Source organism: Myzus persicae, unplaced genomic scaffold, assembly GCF_001856785.1.
Source record: "Myzus persicae strain clone G006 unplaced genomic scaffold, MPER_G0061.0, whole genome shotgun sequence".
NCBI lineage: Eukaryota > Metazoa > Arthropoda > Insecta > Hemiptera > Aphididae > Myzus > Myzus persicae.
In genome coordinates this window covers 280,191-304,758 of record NW_019100581.1, presented here as the reverse complement: position 1 = coordinate 304,758, position 24,568 = coordinate 280,191, and the positions used below count along the sequence as shown (strand labels likewise).

At 34.3% G+C, this 24,568-nt stretch overlaps 1 protein-coding gene across 3 annotated transcripts in view; it reads left to right on the top strand.

The window, feature by feature from the left end:
• The window catches only part of LOC111034213 (protein-tyrosine sulfotransferase), a 110,385-nt gene that overhangs the window by 76,330 nt on the left and 9,487 nt on the right, over positions 1-24,568 (top strand). For all 3 annotated transcript variants that reach the window (XM_022315323.1, XM_022315338.1, XM_022315330.1), the window contains one exon: positions 22,769-22,915. In XM_022315323.1, the coding sequence (XP_022171015.1) occupies positions 22,769-22,915 (147 nt within the window). The remainder of the gene's footprint in view (positions 1-22,768; positions 22,916-24,568) is intronic.

The following is a 24,568-nucleotide window of genomic DNA, read 5'->3' as shown; positions in this document are numbered from 1 at the left end:
GACATATGTATAATATATATTATCATATTAATTGTACTCGGTTTCTTTATTTTGCCGGTTTTCATCGCTGAGACTCATTGATGATTTTCCGTGCCCTTTAATATAAATTCTATTTCTCGTTAAAATTCAATACACATATCAGCACGGTAATTAGTTTTACAACGCGTCTTATACATACACACGCATATATATATATATAGTACACCAATTACACCGAACAAGAAATATTATTAATTCTAAGTTTACAAAAGCCGAGAGCTTCAATAACATAATTCAAAAAATATTGTTTTTTTAAGATACCCACCATAAAGCCATATGGGTACCTACATTTAATAAATAAATCATGTTAGTATATTTTAGGTAGGTACAATATTTTCCAAAGTTGTTTAGCACATACACATATAAATCCGAGCCCTAAATATTAGGTACCTCCTATATAATAATATTATGTACGTGTTGTGTGTGTGTGTGTGTGTGTGTGTGTGAGAGAGTGCTTAATATGCACCTATATAACCTGCGAATTACAATATATTATTATTGAAATATACCTGGTCTTGAAATGTTTGTAATTGATTTATGAACCATCATTCAACTGTAGGTACGACAGAGCGTAGGCATAAGCTTTTCTACAGTGTATTGTGTTTGCGGGCCAACGGTGTTTTTTTAACGTAGAAAAACTAATTGCCAAGTATATCGACGTTCACATTTCATCGCGTCTCAAATATAACAATAATAATTACAAAATAACGCCTGCAGTTTACCGGTCTTTCGTCCATATACGCAGCACGCATCTCTTCGTCTACATGCTTATATACATACATATTATTATTATAATTTTTCGTAGCACACAAAGATGATGGTAGTATATTTAGGTGTGTGTGTAGTACATAATATAATAATATTTTCTTTGCGCTGTAAGCCATAACATTGTTGAGAGCTATTATAATAACTGTTCGTCAAAAGGGAATAACAAAAAACAAAAAAAAAATGCACGCACAATATTGACGTTTGTTTATCGTATTAAAAACAAAAAACGTGGAGTCGCAGAGTAAAGCCGAGGTACACATCACGCAACATCGGAATCATTATGCTATCCTCGGGGGTCATTCGGAGCGAACGGCTATTACATCATAATATTATGTGCACGCATGCGCATAACGAAGTCTGTATTGAACGACGACACCACCTGCTATAATTGTGTGCTGTGTGCACAACTTATATTAATCACGTGTCGATAATGACGACGTGACTGCCGCGATAACACGTATTTTCGGTCCTACAGCGAAGTGGACTTTTCCCGCGGTAGACCGCCGGATTCGGACGATTTCTGGGGAAAAAAATCAACCCGACTGGAAACGAATTTCCGTCCCATACAATATATTGTGATATCGTGCGCGCCGCCGACAGTCTTTCGCGTGTTACTCGCGATGCGGTTCCCTTTGAGACGTCGTCGCGTGTCTGAACATGTTATAATATATTCATCGGCGTGAATCGATATTCTATGATATTATTATAAACGCGAATGTGTAATGGATGGATACGTTTTGTTTCGTGTCTGTGTGGATGCTCGTGTATGATGCTAAAATATGGTTTCCGTTCTCGGACAATACTAAAAGTACACGGTTACGACGGTAATAGTATTTTGTTTTCGATTACCGACGTTGTCGCCGACAGTCGCCTACCATAATATGAACTCTATCCGAGGTTAGGTTAGTAGTGTGCCACGGGTATAAAAATATAATAATTTTATAGCCAATAATATGCAGGTAAATAAAAATGTAACAATTGTACCTGTATCGGATAATATGCAGGTAAATGGCGTTTTGAATATTTATTACCAGTGAGCTTTTTCACACCGACCCGGAGTGTGTAAAAATATGTTCTGGCATTTGTTTCCCATTCATTCCGTGAAATAACAAACGACTTCGTTCCGACTGCAATATTACATAATATATTACATTATACGCGTTATTTCATGTTGCTTCACCACAATTAATTTGTTTTGTTTATTTATTCATAATGAAGGCTTCAACGTCAACGGTTATTAGCCCATCCTTTACATTTTTACATTTTTTATTTTTATTATTTATACGACGAAACTGAATACTTTAGGGTACGGAATGTTTTGCATTGTTATTATATTTTTATATTTTTAGTTTCTAACACGATTTGTATTGTTTTTCTGCCTGTTCCTCGCTAAGTGATTCTGCTATGATGTTTGGCATGGTCCGATATTGCTGTATATTTGTAGGAGTCCTCTATTATGTGTCTGACTTTTTGAGATCTGCAGTGTGGTATGTATTGCACACAGATTATGGATCTTTACTGATTCAATGTAGGAATGTGTGTCCAAGTCTGGCTCTGGTTATTGCTTTTGTGGACTTAAATTGTACATAGTGAATCTTCTGTAGTCATATTTCAACATCACACCTATAAATACGATTGATTGTTATTACTGAAATAATGTATAGGTACATCTCATTCTTTCTATTGTGAAGATATTGATGCAAAATTATATCCGAACAATTAATAAACTTACCTAATGTGGTTTACATATCGAAATACCTACTTAAATTTATTGGTATTTAGTGGTATTTTCCCAATTACCAGAATTTTTCCTCTATTCGTCAATATTAAAACATGACCCGTTATAGGTTAATTTCTTTCGATCAAATGCACATCCAAAATACAATGTTAAAAATTGTTACCATAATCGATTGGTGTAATAATATACATATTAATACTGTGGTTTTTGTATTAGCTTTCGGGATTTAAGAATAATGTCATAATAATAATAGGTAAAGGTACGTACAGCTAATAAAAAATTATTGATCCTGACTGAACGTTATCGATGACTAAGACTTAGTGAATTCGTTTTAATTTACATATTCTAACGAAATCCAAAAGGAAATTGATACGCTTAACATTTTTCGAATAATTTTCAAACTTCCGGATTCCTGACTTGAAACATGATTATTATTATTACCACGTGATTGTTACTTGATATTTCTAGCTGTTGTTTTATTTATATTAGATTTAATTAAAGACCATTGGCCCTTTGAATATTTTACGGAGGGTAAAAATTGTTGACGTTCCTTATACAAAAAATAAATAAATAAATAAAATACATATTATTATTCAAGAGAGTTTATTACAGAATTTGTGTTTTTACCATTTCATAGTATAATATAGCTGTATTTAATATAACGCTCGTGTATCGTTTAACTACAGCAGGAGAACGCGGGTACCTACAAATATAGCAAAAAAAAATTCATAATAACTTAAACGTTATTATAATTCACAAATATATGTGTACGTGGTACGTCCTACATGGGTATCTACAAACTGTTCTTCTGACACATTTTATATCCTCGAGGACAATGCGTTGTGTGTGTGATACGAACATCGAATACCCATCCGCCGCCGGCGATGGCCAATTATGCCAAAAATATAATCGCTATTCAGATTGCTTTGCTAATATCGTTTGTATTTTTATTATAATATATGATATATATGTGTGTTTATATTCCGTGGTCAATTTAGCTGTTCTTGCGTCCGACTATATATACACAATAATCAAAAATTCCTGAAATCAAATAGTATAATAATATATAATATGTGATATAGGTGGGTAATGACACGCTGATGGGTATAAGGAGTGTAGTTCGAAAATCGCTACGACCGGACCGTCATTTCATATGCGTATTATAGACACCATGTTTAGGTAGTATATATGTTGTTGTCTTAATACGTACAATAAATAATAATATTATAAACTGGGCGACGTGTGAGTTTGGAGGAATTAAATTAAATATAATCTATAATGTCCGTGTAAAAGCAGTAGGTACATATATATTTATATATGGTTAGTATTCAGAGTATGCACATACTTTTCATTCATACACTGTCTTGAAGTTCTGGTCGCGTATTAATAAAAAATTTAAAACCAAACATCGTTAACAACAACGCGGTATGAGTATCGCGACATTTGACACGCGCTTCATAGCCGTTGACCTTTCTTTGTTCTCTGTGTTTTCCATATCTTATCCCTATCATAATGCGTATGCATATATAACGACTAGACTGTTATTATCTGTCGTCTAGTTTTCCACTTATCCACTTATCGGTGTTTCGAACTCATTCGTAGGTCGTACGCTATATACCTAGGTATGATATGGTAAAGTGAAGTGTAGAAATATACATATAAATGCCATATCCAATTACTTCCCATTGTTTTTATGATTAATTACGTTAAGAGAACATGACAAAAATAAATAATAATAACTAATTACGCCATTTTCGTATGACCTAAAATTTTTGTCGAGTATCGAAGTGTACTAATGAGCGTAACGGCGACTGACTGATTGTTTTAAAGTTGAAAACTCATTTTCTCTAAAAGTTTTAACGTTTTTTATTATTTTTTTTAATGTTTGGTGAAGAGATTAGAATTTTTTACACCATACCCAGTGAGAGAGTATTATTACACACAAATGGAATACGGATACTGTAGCTTATTTATAACAATAATTAATAATTAGTGTTTGCGCTGTAATAATTATTATACGCATATACGTAGGTACTTATAATTTTGTAATACCCCGTTTTTCTTCGACGATTATCCACGCATTATTTTGGTGTGTGCCATAAAAACTCTTATTGACGTTTGTTGTTGTGTAGGCACTACTTTATGGCCCGTGTCGATTGAAAACAACAACAACAAAAAACTCCGCTCTTCCTTCAGTCGAAAATAATAAACCCGAGATGACAAATCTATTTTACATATCATATTATATCGTATGCACTATGCACACTATACATAATGTATGTGTGTGCAACTGCAGTTTGAGGCTATAACGGACGGAAGATTGAAAAATACGCACCGTATAAAATGACGGAGAATTCCTGTACGTATAACCTGTGCCGGATACGAAAACAAACTGTTGAAAAAAAAACTTTTCGGATTCATACACATGTGAACAACAATAATTAAAATATCACCGCCGCCGCATCCGCATCCGCCTCATTTTAATTGTAATTATTAAGCCCTGCCTAGCTACAATATAATATATTATATTATTATGCATGTTTGTTTAATTATAAAATCTGCGATTGAATGTATACCGTTTGGAGACACGACTTAAACTATAATATTATAATCCGGCGTGCGCGTGTATAGCCAACGGTACCCAGCCACCCAAGTCGAGTGCTGACTCGCAGTTTAGGAAATGCAAAATACCTATTACGACATCCGGCCATCGCATCGATATAATGTGCAATGGTTGCATTCGGGCGAGACTATAAAACGGATACGGTTGTCAAACTTTTAAAGCGTGGCGACTGCGAACACCGGTGTTTCCTTGTGTGATACCGAGGATGGCGAAAAAGCACTTGATTATATTAAAACGGATTCTGATCGAAAGTAAAGGCATAAATGTATAAAAAATATAAAATTGAATAGGTACTCAATGATATTGGCCAGGCTGTATTAGACATATACCTTATAGATAACATGTTTGAAAGAAATTCAACTAATAAATCAATTAAATTTGTTGGTCGATATTATGTGTGTATGCTTTTCTATAATAAAAATGTGTGTGTAAGATATTATAAACGCCAGGTTCTTAATTTTAAAAAAAAACTGCATTTCTAGTAGAAATGGGGTATACATTCTTTGGGGTTTACATTTTCTAACGAAAAAATGGTATCCATACTTCTTTCGCTTGTCAGACATTTTAAAAAAGAACCATCATCAAACGAATAAAAATTAACGCGGGAGGGAACGTCTGTTGAGAGAAACATGATTTTTTTTTTTTTTATTGATCTTAAGCTTCGGCAACTGAGGACATTAGCTGTAGTAGGATTTGTATTGTAGGTTTGTATTGTATATTTTGGGACGATAGGGGGGAACACGTGTGTGTTTGTTTTTGGCAGAATTTCGAATGGGGCACCCGTAGGTTTCTGCCATGCCCCGGGGGTGGGGGATGACAGCACTTGTTCTCCGGTCACCGCGACTTGTCCGGAGAAAAATGCCGCCCGGTAGCCGAGGATCGAACCGCGACCGGCTGCGTCGCAGCGGACGCGTCAGACCACTCGGTCACCTCATCCCCCAGAAACATGATTATATGTGTAAATGGGTGTAAATCTTAAATGCGAGTCAATTTGACGTATATACAATATATTGTGTACGATGAATAATGATTTCAACTGTCGAGTGCCCGTTCAGCTCAACCATAGATCTGCAGAAGGTCGAACCTTTTGCGGGTCAATCTCTAAACCCTGCGTGTACCTATACTATATATATACTTGAACTCCATCACCCCTCGATGTCTCGCGAGCACTTGGGCCACACTACTTATGAAATACATTGTATTGATTCGGCGTACGTTTAGTGTCCGTTCGCGATTGAATTCGGCTCCACTGCGGCGCAACGGAGCTATAAGTATATATATATATATAAATATATATGTCGGCTGCAGGTGTAGCAGGTGGCTCGAACCGCGGCGGCGTGCGTGTACCTATTACCCGAGAGCAATTTGTTATTTCGGTCGGTCGGACGTCGGGACCGACCGACTACCGACGACTGCTGGGCTGTCGGATGCCACCTAAAATGATAATAATGTTACGGCCTGCTGTTGCTTTGCAGCCGAGTTTCATAATAATAATTGCGTCCGTGATGTGGTGCCGGATTTAATGCCGCCGTGTGTGGCGAATACAAATTACCGAAAACGCACGCGTGGCCCGACCGCCGTATAGTATAGTATAGTTGTAGTCGTTATACATATTATGATACCTATATAATGTGTATCGCGTGTGTATACGGTGTGATCGTTTTGCTTTGTTTTTTTATCGCTGTCGACCCGGCCACGGAGATGATTTCGAGTTTTTTTCGCCAATGTTAAACGAATATAGTTAACCGTACGCTCGTATCCGACCTAACCTATTTACGAGATCACTTGATGATTGTCTAAACTCTTGATTTTTATTAATAATTATAACTGTTGGTTCAATATTTAATGCGTGTATGTGTGTATGTGTGTATATGTATTGTGTTGTACATCGTCAACATTATCGAGAAGATAATATATTCGTGATATTAAATTATTAAATATGTAACGCGGTGCACCTATACAGACCGTTCACGTTAAACCTTAAAAATCCCGCCGAAAAAATATTAAGCCGACGGAATTCACGCGGTACGACTGAACAATATAATCGAAGTCTAATGTTCGTTTTGGACCGCGTTTTGGGTATATGACATGATATTATGGTCGCCGACATGCAATGGCCAAACGATCGCTCTGTATACCTGTATTTCTATACCATAATATTAATAATAACGATGATGCTCTGCACCTACCACCGCAGGCCGTGACTCACTCGTGTCATCACGTCGTCATCGTGGCTGCAAAGGTATATAGAACCTGCTCCCGTCCGCTGGACGAGATGGAGAGGACGGGAAACGCGGCGACGATAGCGATATTTCGTTTACGAAATATTGTATACAAAACGAAAATATTTATTGTACATATTACTTATTAGTATTATTATTATTATTATTATTATTATAATCGTACAGTGCGTGCAGAACGTAAAGGAATTTTTATATGTATTATATTATTGCAGTGATGATACGTGCGTGTGCGCGCGCTATATATTTTGTCAACAGAGGGGAGCACTGCAAAATGGCTAAAATTTCCACAATCTGGTCGTTATTACATTGTAATGGCGTATAATTTGATTTATCGTTCCCGCGGGACATTATATAAGAAGGGTGGCTTAGCGCCACTCGTGTATAATATTAATATAATATGTATATACATCGAACATTCGAAACAATGCCTCCGCCGGGTGCCGATGGTATTTCCCGTTTTCGGTGTATATATATAGCAAAGGGTAGTAGGTATGATCAGTGACGACTGATCATCCGCGTTATATCGTAATAAATATTATGATATGTTTGTAATTTCTGGTGGCCCCGCAGACTGAAATTTGGTAAGTATCCAAAAATTAAAATTATCCAAACTAACTGGATACATTTGGATGTATAGATGCATATTACATATGTATGTGTATGTTCGTTTACCAAACTATTCAATAATTAAAAATTTTTTTCCAAGCACTGTGGTAACTATAATATATTACGTTAGAAAAATTCAAATTCGACTGAATCATATTTAGTGTCACTGCCATATGATCCCTACGCGTACGCGAATTATCGTTGTATTTTTTTTTATGAGACACACTTTACATTTTTTTTTAATTCTCAGCACTGTATATAAAATGTTTAAAAAGCTTATAATAATTTAATAATATAAAGTAGAATATTTTAAGTCAGCCATAACCGTCGTGTGATACTTTATTCATTTTCTTAGAGTATAGTAATAGTATATAGATAATAAATAGTTACATTTTTTTAAAACATGTTTTAATTATCCACGAACCAGTACCTAATACATAAATTTCCCCATAATACTACTAAACTTATTAATATTTATTTAGTTTTAATTGATTTTCTTGGTTAAATTTGTTTAACGATATTATAACATATATTATATAATATTTCATTTCGGGTGTAAAATCGGCACCACGACTAAGATACAACAATTTGAGTACATACCAGCTGGTGATTACAGTTTGCTCAATTTACTTAGATATTATACGAATAGAAAAAGAGAGAAGTTGTACGCATTTGAATTTCTAAGTATTTTTTTCTCATCTCGCGTCTGTAAAAAAAATACATACCTATTGGTAATAAATTCGATTTTTGTCGACTCCAATTTAGCGTTAATTACAGCTGCAGAGACGCAATCAAATGTGATAAAATTGAAATGAAAATACTACCGTTTACTTTATTTGGGAGTCGTCTTGTAAAGGAATTAGAATAAGTGCACGTAGAAATCGATAAAAAAAAAACATTTTTACATATTTTAGCGAAGCTGCATGATAGAAATAGCTAACAAATTTCACAAACTAACTAGATATATATATTAAAATATGGAATTACTATTCCGTTTTAATCGATATTTTAAGTAAGCAACTTAAAATAAACTATAAAAAAAATGTATTGTACATAACATAGTTAGCATTAATTATATTTGTTAGGTTTTTCCGTCTTTTGTACAATGCTGTACAATAAATAAATGTTAGGTTTTTTTTTGTGTTTATCAAAATGTCCCCACCCAAATACGCACATATTTTGATGTTTTGAATTATGGTTTTTTTTTGCCTGACAAAAATTTTTTAGTCCACGATATTATTTATTTGCTTCAGTGACTTCAATTGTCGTATTATACATATATTGTATATATACATATACATTCATTTGAGTATTATGGGTCCCGAAACTGTCTACGCTTTCACCGACATGACCGTAATTAGGTGTGATGGATGACTAAATCTTTCTATGCCATTGTTCTAGAAGATGCAGTACTGTCGCTATACCACGCGATTCAAATGTGTATAATTTAAATTCGTACCTGTTTAAACGGTTCCAGATCAACGACTGATATCCAAACACCTGCGCGTATTTTGTGTGGATATGTAGTGCACAACGAATAACTCCGAATTTGGCAATATTAGTCATCTTTGGTGTGACGTATTGGTATCGTTACAAAAAGGTCAACTTTTTAAACATTAAAAACTGCTCCGGACAAAATTTTAAAAACGTTTACCCCGTGCATCATCACTTGTAATGTTATTTATTATTTTATTTCTAGGTCGGAAATAATGTATAGTGGTACTATGCCTGACACACTCTGTATATGTAGGTAAGGTACACGAAAATATATGTAAATGTGTGAGACTGTGTTTGGCAAAATGTATCACCTTAATCGTCACATTTAAACTCATAATATATTTGTTATTTGGTCCGATCATCGTGAATAAAAACTAATGATTAGACATTATATTTATGACTGTATAAACTTATAGAAATCATGAACCATTTATGCAAACGTATAATTTAAAACCGGATAATTTACGATCTATAAAACATTTGTATTCTTGACGCGTTTAAATTATTATTTTCAAATAATTTGTAATTGTTTTAATGTCTATTTGTGATTTATCATACGATAAAACAATAAACAATGGGAGGACAGTTTTTAGGTATATATAACTGTAGTAATAAAGGCGTAATGATCGCGTTAAAAGTACGTAAATCATTTGTCTTCTCGTAACTAGTTACTATATTATTATATAGTTGGTACCTGCTTTTAAAATATTATGATAAGCATCTATGTAGTCTGAGTACTGTAAACCTGACTGTATGGTTATCATTATATTGATCAAAACCTGCAAATACTTAAGGCACGACCCGTTAGTTAAAAAAAAATTTCTTTTTTCTTATACAACAATAATAATAATGATATAGGATCTTAAAAAACGTGCGTGGTTGAGTGTAATTAAAATGGCATTTTAACGTTTAATAACTGTTTCATTTTAAATGTGTTCCCTAAAGTATACTGTACATAATATCCAATGTGGTATTCAAAAAAAAAAAAAAAATCAATAAATCGTTGTAAACATCGATCGTCTGGCAGAGAACACACATCATCAAGACATGTAATGTGTATGAAATCATTTTGATTTAACGTGGGTCTCATTGTCACTGCACACGACAATGTGAAATTTAATGATTTCAACGCTTTGGCGTGCGGTTAGGTGGTCGTCGTATGCACGTTCGTATATATTTATTAAACATATAATAATATTATGCGCGTTGTGTGTGCACAGTATTTTGACAGTTTACTAACGAAATTTGATGGATACGACCGTCGCACACGCATCGCGTTGTTTATGATACGGGTATATTATATTATTTTAAATCTGACTCGTGCGGCTGATAATTTTTTTTTTAGACGACCGGACAATACACGTGCCAACTGTTTTTCCAAGACGTCTCGTTTCGTTCTCGAAATGAAAATAATCTGTCACGCCGCGTCACATCGTGTTACAATATACTCACAGGATATGCGTTTAAATTATTCGTACTCGTGTGCCATATAAGTGTATAGGAACCGTATGGTGACGCGTTCCGAGGAGACGTCCGTATTGCCTGGAGACCTCTCGAATTTGAAGTAGAAAAAACCGTCCCATCGTGTACAATGCCCGTAGTAGATAATATGCACATTCTGTCCAACACCCTAGGCGCAGTGCAAACCTCGAGCTAGTGTTAATCAATATTATTGTTGCTCGGCGTTCTAGAAAATATCCGTGGTTCAATAACAATAATAATAATAATATAATATTATGGTAGCGCGTTGTGCATTATTTTTTTTCGCATTTTATTACAATACCGCATGTATACGCAATATAAACGATCGCGCCGGGAACAACGGGCCCCGGACTTTTTACTCTCTAAAACACTTGTTTGATGAGTGGTGTGTGTGTGCGTGTGTGCGTGTGCTCGAGACGAGAGATACGAATCGCCTCAGCGGTCGGACTGCGGGGCCTAGACTTTTCGGTTGTCCGTCCTTCCTTCCGATCGGTCACGGAATTATAATATTTAATATGTTAAGTGGTAGTTGATGAAAAAAAGAATTACAACTCGACCCGAAAATCGTGTGTGAGCGTCCGAGTGAGCTCGATGCAATAAAATATGGTGTACAACGTTATTATTATTATTATTATTATTATTATTATTATTATTATTGTGTATTGGATAAACGAACGCGCACGCCGGAGATGCCTATCGGTGGGCCGTCGTTTGTGTTCAATGGTAATAATAAGCACCGGATGATTTAAACGCTACTCGTTTATACGAAAACAAACAGTCGTAATCTAGTTATTATATTATCCCATACAGAGACGCGTAGGTACTGCAACACACTCACGCTCGGGCATAAACCACTTGATAGAGGTACTCGCGTGCACGATGATTATGTTATTATTATTATTATTATTATCGGCGTTATTGTTATATTATTGTGCTGCGGGACGATATATTATTACGATCATGCGCATAACGCGTATCGTAAAACAAAATAGGTATAACGTATTATAAATAAATATTAAAATGCCAACTCGTTCCTGCAGCACGGCTTTTATGTAGTACCTTCCTATACGTTTGTACAATAATAATTGTTTGGAGTGCACTTAAAAATTACGAACGGGGCAACCGTGTATACCGCCTACATAAAATACGTAGTTGTACCTCACGGCTTGCCCTCCGAACTCGGACGAATTACGACCGCAACCAACTGGGTACTATCGAATTTATTTATTTCGTTGATTTCATTCCGTCGAACTATTATGTTGTAATGGTGAACCAATGTCTTAGGAATAATAATGTTATAGTACGATTGCCGGGGCGTTTACGTATTGTCCAAAAAAAACCTTAACAATGTACATTTTTAGGTGGGTGTTAGATACTTGCAAAGAGTGACAGCACTTTATCGAATTTCCGAATTATTGTCCTGTTTGGTTCAATTTAAATCTGTTTTTATTTTTGTATTTGAGAATCTTGTAGGCCTGCATACGATGGAGATTACGTTAGAAAGTAACAAATGTACAATGATCTCATAGAATAAGAATTGATATGTATTTTATTAGTTTCAAAAAAAAAAACCAATATATTTAACTGAACCCAATGTTTGTTGTATTAAAACCAAAAAAAAAAAACGCTTGAAAAGCAAAATACATATATATATATATATATTGGATTCCATAAATAACTCCGACCCTCGCGCGTAAAGTTCAAGCACAGGACACGTTTTATACGCCTACGGCTATTTCAACCCATTATAATAACGCACGAAATGAAGTCTATTTTGAGCTCGATCTAGCCGTTTTCGAGGAAAAGGCAATTTTGGCGGATATACCCTTTTGGGGCGAATTCGTGTAAAACCGGTGGAACGGAAAACAAACTATATATTATAATCGTCTTAAAACTTTTCTTTCGACAAAAAAGATTCAAACGCAACAAAGTAAAATAAATTGAAAAAACGGAAAGCTCTTTTGTGCACATAAGCCTCCCCGGCGAACTTCACGGTGATCTTATTTCATATATATATATATCCGCCGTTGTCGAGGACATTTCCTTTCTAACCGCGAAATTACAACGGTCAAATTAACGGTCTCCCTGACGGTTTTGTGGCCCACGAGTTGGACCGATACCGTTATATTTATATATATTAGTATTATTATTGTTCGCTTTCTAATATAATATAATTATGTGTACATAGCATAAAAACTGTTTTTTTTTTTTTGTTTTCGTCGAATTGTGTGTTTTCGACACACTTCATAAGTTGTTTGTACAGATGTAATTAAACGATTGCGCATACACACACGTAAAAACAAACAAAACGTTGTCGGTACCTGAGCTAATTCTGTTATTTCAAAATATCCTGCACCTGCTATACAAACACAGATAGTAAAAGTTGCATTAAAAATTCAATATAGACTGTTACGCGTTACGCAATACGTGTATACATTTTTTTTACCTATGTTTATGTATGTTCGTGTTTCGAACAAACTTTGTTCTTGTTCTCTTCCCGCGGTGTTTTCACAAGTAATATTGGAAACTCCAATCGCGAGTGTTGAAAATACATTATTATTACCTACATGCGGTGTATTTGTTCGTAAGAGAAAAAAAACAAACCGTTCGGTCCAATTAAAAGCTATTAAAAATTAAATGTATTTCTCAGTACTACTTTGGATGCTATATATATATGTGTGTGTGTGTGTGTGTGTGTGTGTGTGTGTGTGTGTGCATATAGTTGTGGATTTAATACACTCCCGGTCGCACTATAACTGCATAATATACGAATTTCACGCTCGCCGATTGTAAAATGATTGTTAAACCGTTTTTAGGGTACAGATAACAAATACACGATTTCAAATGTTTATACTGTTTATAGTGTTTATGCCGTAGCGGACAAACACTATACAGGCATTAACAGATAAACACATATTATGCGAACCTTTAACATATTACATTATGTGTATAATATATGCGACTGCCGTTATTGTAGACATAATAATATTGGTCATTTAATCGTGTCAATTATGCACTCGTCTCGAGAATAAAAGACGTCTTGTCTTATATTGTATTATTATAATTAGATTATGACTGCGGGTAAACGGAATTGATAATAATGTATTCCGTGGGATAGAATGCCATTTGTGAGATTGCAGACTTAATAATATATTATGTATAAATAATACAATATATGTATATGCAGTGTACGCGCATGCGCTGTACGGATCCAACATCTAACTGACCGAGCTCCACATAATATCACAATGATTCCGACTCGCGGATAATTATAAATGTATAACAACCGATCGCAGACGGACTGATCACTCGGCTTCCAGGACTGCGATAAGATTATATTAGATTAAGATTGTTACGACAACAATAAGACGACCACTGGAGATTGCGACGGTGACGTTGATATTAAACGAATTGTCTTCTGGGACATGGAACGACCACAGCTGCAGTATTATATAGCGGCGTCCCCCAGACCGTGGCGATGGCAGCGCAGTCGTGGTAGTAGTTGGACAATGGTTTATAGCAGACGATACCTAGGTATAATACAATAATAATAATATAAGTGGATACCAAAACCGTTTAAAACGTTTCCGTACTGTTGACGTTTTTGATCCTTTCGGGCGATTATCCTTTCTCCTGTTCTGACGCCACTGCAGGACTTTCGTCCATAGCGCATTTTCTCCGTCCGCAAACGCAACCTTTCGAAACGATATTTGTCAGCTCCTATTTTCGTCAAAATGTCAGTGCAGATGTCAACTATATTATATTGTGCTGAAATACACGAAACAGATTATACCAAGTGCGGGGACGTTTTCTCCAGCACCGCACCCCACATATTACGTATCCTCTCGATCCTGCGGTATATACCTAAGCATCGGTTAGCTCCTAAATAGTATACCAACCCACATTGGCAAATATGCATGATATAATATTTAAATTATATATATATTGTAATAAAATCGTTAGTCGTACACGGTCTAATAAAGCTCATCAATAACTGCAATATGCACTGAATATGATTTTTTTTCACTCGGCAAAAACAGCCGCCGTCGGGGACGAAGGCGGTCAACTGCATTCAAAACCGTTACACCGGACACCGATTGACGATATTCAGTGGTCGTATAAAAGCGTTCGCTTAGTGAGCTCAGTGAGCGTGTGAGCAATATCAATTTTAACGGGACAAATCGCGTGGAAATGATATATATATTTATTATATATAAATGATTTCCCAACCTCCCGCCCCCACTCCCGTTTTGTGTCTATAATATAAATAATAAATATATATATATATTTATATAAGTGCAAAAATATAAATTGTATAAATCACGTTATTGTTTACGACACCGATGAGAAATGGTAAATAAAACTCTGACGATTATTATATTTTCTTGTATATACATATACATACATCGAGCTTAGAAATTGGCAAAAACCGTAGTGAAAACGCTCCAAATATATATAGATATACGTACACCACTTTCCACGCACCACGGAATCGTGGTCTGATAATAATTTATCGTATCGGCGGCGGTGGGGGTGGTCCATTAGAGAAATGTGTCGTTTTATAAATTACGACCGCAACTATACACATATATACGATTGTCTGTCGGTCGGTCGGTCGGTTTGTCACACCTTCGACTTCTTCGTATCTCGTGCTCCCCCCCCCCCTCCACCTCAGACCTGCGACAATCTCCAAAAAGCGTTATTTCACCGCTGGTGCCGACCGCGACGAAGAGTGTATATATTTATATATATATTTATATATAGGCAAGGATACCAGCTATACCAATTGATGCGAACCAGACGGTATAAATATCCGCGAGGTGCGCTTTGTGTGCATAGGTATAGCTGTGTTTCCAAGTGCGAACGATCGGTAACTGTCAGGTTTTTGCGCATCCGACGACCACAAAATTCTGTGACGTGTATCATATTGTATACGATCCGGCGGCCGGTGGGCCCCTTTCTGAAGGTGCTGGTGGATGAGGATAGGGTATTTATTGTATTTTCGTGATTATCGCGGTGTATGGGCACAATATTGTATAGATAATATTATGTAAATTAAAATATATTTCGTCGGTTTTGTACTGACCGAACTCGATTGTCTTTCGATTACGTATACTTTTTTTCTGCTTACGCCTTTGGATATGAAAATTAACAATTTCAAAAGCTCCTTGCAAATTATACGATATAATATTTTTTGAATGATTTGAATCGGGCTAACGAACTGACATAATTTACTAACTTAATTGTTTGTACCCAGTTAAACAAATGTCGACTGATTTTTGCAGGTAATTATACAAAAACATATACAAACTATTTTTATTGGCGTTGTAGTTTTTCGTTTAGCGTACTTATACACTTATTTTTCTCACACAAATGGAAAAAATGACATCGTTACTTGCGTAACCACTTGTTTCTATTTATTATTTTTTTTTAATTCATAACATTAGGCCCCGTGACATTAGGCCATTGAGAAACAATTTATCTTAAGATGAGTTAATTATAATGATTATGAACTATGAATATTGGCTAGTTTACAATGCTTAGGGACAATATTATGCTACAAATGTGTTATGTTTATATTATTGTCTAATACTAAAACATTTGTATATCTCTCAGAATGTTAACCTTCGTCATTTTCCGTACATCAATCAGAAACCATCAACATGTAACAATATTTAGTTTAAAAAATTGAGTAATATTTTACTTGTAATTTTTTAACGGGTTTTTAACGAGTTTTTAATGGATTTCTATCGTTTTTCCATTCCTTTTTAAATAACAAGCTCTTTACCTAAATTACGAATGTGTTATTTTTTGCTTTTTCTTTAGTAACAAGTTAATAACAGTTTTCATTTTGTAGTACTCATAGACCATAGTTCAGTTGAAGTAAATAAGTACTTGAAATTCAAGTATTTTTTTATATTGTTCATTAGAACCAATATTGACGATTTACCAACATTCCAAATAATTGAATAGGTGCGTTAATACCTCCATATAAATTAAACTACTTAAAACACGATAAATATTGCTTATTTTTAATATTCTAACCATTTAAATATGCATTATTATAATACATGATAATATTATTTAAAGAGAGAGAGAACAACTTTTATTTAAGTAAAATACAAAGCGAACTGCTTGTTGAACAGGTTTTCTATAATGACACAGTATACAAATCAAACATTACATTATTGGGTTATGTGAACACTGTTAGTTTCTGGGACTATTAGGTTAAATAGTTATTAATCTATATATATATATTAACTCAATAGTAAAATAATAATAAAATAAAAACAACGTCAAAATGTGTTATAAAATATTGCAAACTTGAGAACGTAAGTGGAACTATAAAATTAATAAAGAATTATTTGCTATTGTCTCCTATCATAAGTCACATAAAAATATAGACAAATATAAAATATTAGGTGCCAAAATGATGTACATACATTATCGTGCATAATATGTCATTCAACAGTACAACCGTATATAGGTGCCTATGTTTAAACAAAAACCCTAATGTAACCATATATTCGAATAATTAATCGTTGTATTCTCAAACTGTTAGACAATATTAAAGTTTAGTGTCGAAGAAACCGTGCGACCCGTATTTATTTTTTATAGCGTTCCGTTAAAATTTCGAGTGCACCGGCGCTGAATGTTTCGTGGAGGCGTATTCCGGACGTATTATTTATGACGTCGGATAAAAAGTGTGCACACACATTGGCTTTAGGGTTTTGAGCGAATAAAATATAAAAATAAATAAATAAACAGTAAGGTCGAGATCGAAAGCCCTCGTATCTCCGTCCCGCGAGATGGTTTTTTCTTCTTTTGCCTTCTCGTTTCCGCACTGATGCCAAAGCGTATATTATTATGTAATAAGAATATTATTTACCGGAATTTCGGTTCAAACATTTTTACCGGGATCCGAGACGTACTTAGTTTGTGTGTATATTTTATTTTTTATTTTTTCGTTTATTATCAACTTTTTGCGTGTGATTTGGACCTTTCGGACTCGAAATCGTCGATAAAACGAATACATATTATTATTGTATTTTCTTTATAATATTCTAGTCGACAGCTGTAATTTAACGTAACTTTAAACTATAAATAATACGTCATCTGCAGTCATAATAACGCATTATTCCTACCGACAATTTGATCATTTTATAAATCACGTATTTCGATTGGATAATAATTATGACTAACTTTTTAGTGATGCCTCTAATTGTTATGCGCATCTTAATTCTTAAGTAGGTAAACAATAATAAATAGTAAACAATTATGTATTATTATTAATTTTATTTTTTAAATATATAATTCTTAATAAACTCAAGGATAGGAGGAAATGATCCTTTTGTTGAATTTGTACAGTATTTAAAATTCAAATCTAGAAATAAAACTTTATAACAAATTAAAAATGTTTTTATATAATTATACTCATACAATTGTAAAAATATTGACAAAACTGATGAGTGAACATCAATCAATGTTTTCGTCCTTAAGTTATTATAGTATGATAGTAAAAGTGAATTTAATATATTATTATAATAATAACAAAACTCAAAATTGTATATTGATTAAGAGAAACCTTGTATTTGCACGGCTATCCTGCAGTGTATCGAAACACTGGGAACCTTGGTTCCTGGATAGGTTTTTCTTTTTCTTAGAAAATCGTTTTCTAAGAAGTTTGGTTCGACGGTTGAATAAACGAAATTTCAAATATTTGCAAATTGTTGAGATGTAATATTTATTATATCATATTTACGCGGAAAATCGATCGAGTTGGTTGTCTCGAATTCACGCAGTTGTGTGCGCGCATATTATTTCTGATATTATTTTTATTATTTTTTCATTCGTATTATAATATTTATTGTTCCTATATTTTATCGTTACTTCAATCGTGGAACGTACCTACCTGTATAATTGTATTGTGTGTGCATTAAAATTTAAATCGAATCGCAATCGATTAATCGGCGATACGAGTGCGGCGCGCACACACGTGTAACATAATATTATTTCCTAGTTAATAAATTATTTTTTATAGGTTTTTCGCTCTGCGGACGATTATGATTTTTATACGCGTTTATTATATGGGTAGGTACCTACATAATATAATCGCGAGGCCCGTTCTTGAAATTTATGTTTTCCCATTAAATACGTGCTATTGATTTCTTTTTTTCTTCCACTCGATGTATCCGATTTAATTTCAATAGTCGAACGTTTCTCCTCTCGACAATAATTATTATCATTACCGCAGTACCTACGTTACGATAATTTTAATATTATATTGTATTATAGGGGTACAGAATAATATATAATTAAAAAAAAAAAAAAAATGATAACACACATAAACACGACCGCGGACCAAAAATTAGCACAATTCTATTCACTCGGAGAGCGTATATTAATAAATATTAGCACATTTATGTTAGCCGTCCACATAACCGTCGCCATATCTTCTATGTTATACTACCGCGGTTAGGAGAGATAGGGTCTGCGATGTTACAGTAAACAGTTGTTACATTATGGTAGTCCAACGCCTTACCGCGGTAACGAGAAGCAACCGAAATCTCGCCCGAGCGTGTTTGCGTGCTCGTGTGTACCGCATATTATAATGACGCGCAATTTATCATACTTTGTGGCGTTACGATAAATCTCCATCCATGTCTGGGACGCGTGTGCGCTTTATTTATTTGTTGTTAAAAGGTCACATCGATCGATCCCGTCCTGCGTTATATTATTATTATTATTATTATTATTATTATTATATACACGCCACGATAAAACGAAAAATAATAATTTATACGACAGACCGACGGCGACGACGACGACGACGATGACATATTATTATTATCATAACGACGGTCGTAACATCCGACAGACTCTTCACGCATAGCGATTTGCCTGTTCAAGTGCGACCAAAAAAAAAAAAATATATCACTGGTTAACACCGATATGGAATGAGTACAACTTGCTGTTATATACATGTACACCGCATTCGCAATTAATATCATACCGAGGTTAGCAATTTCCGCGTCTCCGAGTCCGTCACAATAATTATAACGTATCGGCACAATAATATCAAAACAGTTATCGTTATTATAATATAATTCGTAATTTTTATTTCTGTATACGCGTGTAAAGGCAAACCTACCGCGAACCACCATACCAGTGGTTAACCGTTTCGTTTCCATTTTTAAGTACCTACCTAAATACATTTTATACTATATTATGTCGTCGCACATTGTACGATATGCTATGCGTCATAATAATATATTATACCCATTATCGATTTCAATAGTTGTATAATGTTGTATATCCGGTAGATACGCGTTTTTATATTTGCGATTTCAATACATACCACTTCGATACGTCTTATAAACCAATAAACCACATAGGTGGTGTACTTCGCGTATGTTGCCTACCTTTTTTTTTTTTTTTTTATTGATCTTAAGCTTCGGCAACTGAGGCCATTAGCTGTAGGTTGTGGTACTGTAGGGTTTTTGGGACTGTTGGGTTACTGTAGGGTTATGGAACACGTGTGTGTTTGTTTGGCAGAATTTCTAGTGGGCACCCGTAGGTTTCTGCCATACCCGGTTGGGGGATGGCGGCCTCTCTCTCCAGACACCGTGACTGCCCGGAGAGAAGTGCCACCCGTGACCGAGATTCGAACCGGCGACGGTGCGCGTTGCGACCGACGCGTTATCCACTCGGCCACTCCGTCCCCCATTTGCCTACCTTTGATTAAAAACATAACGATGTATTTTATGTTTATTTTGTACAATTTGTATAGGTTATCCAATAACAGCTAGTACACCTATAATTGTTTTTTTTAAATTATACATTATGTGTGTAGATAGCATGATGGTTATTTTTTGAATAATTCGATACCGTGACAACCTATATGTAACATATATATTAATTGTGTTCATTTTTTCTAACCTTTAATTATTTATTTGCTTTCAAATAAAATACAATAATTTTGTTGCAACCATAATAGGTAAACAGTAATAAATAATAATATATTCCACGTATTTTATACTCGATAAGTACTTATTAATAACTTATACTATGGCCATCTAAAAAAATATCATACACGTCAAATGTTTGTAACTTGGATCAGTTCTAATTGATAAGAACAAGATCAATACAACACTATTCATGACAAGACTAAATCAACAGGTAATGAGGTTGTATACTTGTATTATCTCTTATACCCACTACCATCGATGATTATAAAATATTAAAAACTTGTAATTGTTACTCATTCGAGATGGATTTAACACTAATTACAGTTTTTTGAACTCTTAAAAATATTTAGAACTTATTAATTCCTCGTAGCCATACTCGCAACGGTTCCCCTTCATCGATACGAAAATATTTATATCCACACCACACGTCTTAGCACAATATATTATTATAATAATTGGATCCGAGTGCGGTTTCTAATGGTTTTGCAGTCCAACAAAAGTTGCAATTTATTCTCTTCTGCAGTGAAGTGAATTTTTAATTTAATAAAATAAATACAAAGCACAATTTATTTCTAGTATTTTTTTAATATTAAGCGTGTTTTTGTAGAATTGCCGTGTTCTTGCAGTAGTAATTTGTATCGTTATATATTATATTGTATATTAATTCATTTTACGTTATTACAACAAGCATCTAAAATAAGACTTTGAATGTCACATGTCATTACTTCAAAGTGTTTTGAAATGTTAGATGTAAGCAACGTTTCATTATCCTCTTCGCACCAGTTACACAATGTGAACACTGTGTGCTCGTTGAAAATCATTAATTAATGTCTTTAAAGGTTAAATTCTGATACAAACATATTATAACGGAATTGGATACAGTTTTGTATCTATGCACCTTATAGTTGGTATAATATAATTAAATTTGATGATAAACAATAGTATCAACGATATGCAGTTTAAATGTCGCAAGACCGTTTCGTCTACTAATAAGTAATAACTCTTTTTTAAAGTTACTTGCCACGCGTAATATCATTCTTCAATCTAGCTAGACTTTGTGTCTGGGAGATTAAACAGCGAATTTATTGTGTACACAGCAATCGAAACAAAACGCCAACGTTCGACCGGTTAGTCTTCGTCTGGATTTATACAACAATAATACTATTATTATATTATTATCGCAGTCGCCGGCCGTGACCACCGATCTCCGCCTCCAGAAATGCCGTTGTCCCCGCGAGTATCGCGACCGTCTCTCTTTTTCAGGAGGAAATTATTTTCAGCGAAATCGAGATTGGTTATCTACTGATATAGTATGCACGATAGATTAATAACTATGCAGCTGCATGTACACCATGTTATTGAATATTACTATTGTGTTTTATATATTTAAAAATATTTTTATAATATAATACGCACGCGATCGTCGACGACGACAGTTTTGCATTGACATTTGCCTGAAAAATTAAAAACAAATAAAAACCTTCGTACCCGTCGTCGTGGTTATACCGCCTGGTTCCGGTCGCGTCGTCCGACGATATAATTTCCACATTATTTTAAATAAAAGATAATTCGACGTGTCCGTGAATAAAAAAAAAAAACCAGCGATACGTGCAATATAGGTTTTATGTTTTATTATACCTGTATTATAACATTATTTATAATTATAGTGCCTAATATGAAAAAGTATATTATTACCTATACATATTTTACCGCACTGCAACGGCGTTTCGTTTTGTTGCTACGTCCGTTTTACATTTTTTATTTGTGCACGAATTTTCATGTACTTGATTTTTTGGTTTCGCAGGTGGTAAACCATGTGGGCAGAATGAGCCGCGGCCGGAGAAAACTGTTGGGGTACGGGCTGGTCGTCGGCACGTTACTGTTGCTGGCGTACAAGCTGCGCACGTGCCCCGAACCCGAACCCCAAACCATGTTCATGTTGCCGAAAGACGTGAGTATACCGCACATGATATAATGTTCGACGGTATTATATTATTACGATACCTGCAATACATTTATTTATTTTTTTTAATTTTAAAAATTGTTTTACTCGTATAACTATATGACCGAGCGGACTTGGGATTCTTGCTCGTACTAACCTCGTCGCAGTTCCGGTGACGGTGGTGGGTGAGCGGGGGTCGCGCCAACTAATGCATCGAGCTTTAATATAATAATAGAACGCATGCAATTTTTTTTTTTTAAGGTGCGTATTGGTTATTACGGTTTTACGAAATTCCATAGATATAGGTACATTCTGGAAAAAAGTCGTCTAGAGCGCCGGGTCGTTTTTCACTGATCTAATAATATTTTACTAGTTTTTTTTTTTTAAGTAATAATAAAATCGATTTCTATTTTAAGTTGTATATGATATAGGTACGCGTTCTACTGCAGTGGAAACGACGGCTAAATAATAAAAATAAAGTGCTAATGGTCTGACATCGTTTTTTTTTTTTTTATCATTTTCTCTCTATAGATTTATTCATATTTAATTTACGTATCTGTATACAGAATCCCCCACGGGAATTTCGCCGATTTTAAGTAGTTCTCGTGGCCGCAGGGGTAAAATATCCCATACATAATATAATATTATCGGTCTTACCGTTTTGAAACATTATAGATTCCTATCGTGGATCCCTCTCGTTACATCATTGATCATAATATTATTATCATCATAAAGTAGTATGTGATGTGTAGCGCTATGACTCAAAATTAATGTATTGAACATTTTAACTATCACAAAACTTTTTTCCTCGCACATATCGACCCAAAATAATTAAAAATAATGTATCAAATTTATGATAGATTATATCGTGCAGTTTTACTAAAGGCAATTTCAATTTCTAGAAATTGCCAACTATCTATAATTAGCTATATATATTCAATAAAAATAAAGACTACTAGGTATTTTTTTCTTACGATAAATTGTTTTTTTTTATACTCTACAATAGCGCGATTATTGCAAAATTTTGTTTGATTAATAATTATTATTACATGTACCCATATTATAATAGTATAATATTATCGCTTAATTATAAATTATAATAATTTCTATGCACCGCAGATCCGGAAGGTCCCACGTTTACTGCGCTCGCAAATTCTACATTAACTCTAAACGTACAATTAAAAGATAATAATATCATGACGTCTTCAGAATTGTTATTACCCAAATAATACAATTTTTTTTTTTTACCTTACATGCGTAGTCGTAAATTTATTTATAAAATAATATATATATATATACGTATACATATTATTGCTTACTATAATATTTTCTATATAACTATTTTAATATTATTTATCACTGTAAAATGTCTCTTTAGAGCTCCGTTCTACGCATCAGTTACTCTATACAATATTTTATATTATTACCGATAATCACATGGCAGATTCTGTACACATTGACTTACTGTGTGCCATAAGCAGGCCGCTGGGTGTAAAAATTTCCTTGTAAAGATAAAATACGATAAGAAAAGCGTTTTGTTTCGTGTTAAGTTCATTAATATTATAATCCATATATGTTATAACTTATTTTAGTGCGTCTGAATAAAATATAATAAAATATTATTATAGCCGCGAGGGGCAATGAAATAATCTATAATCTCGG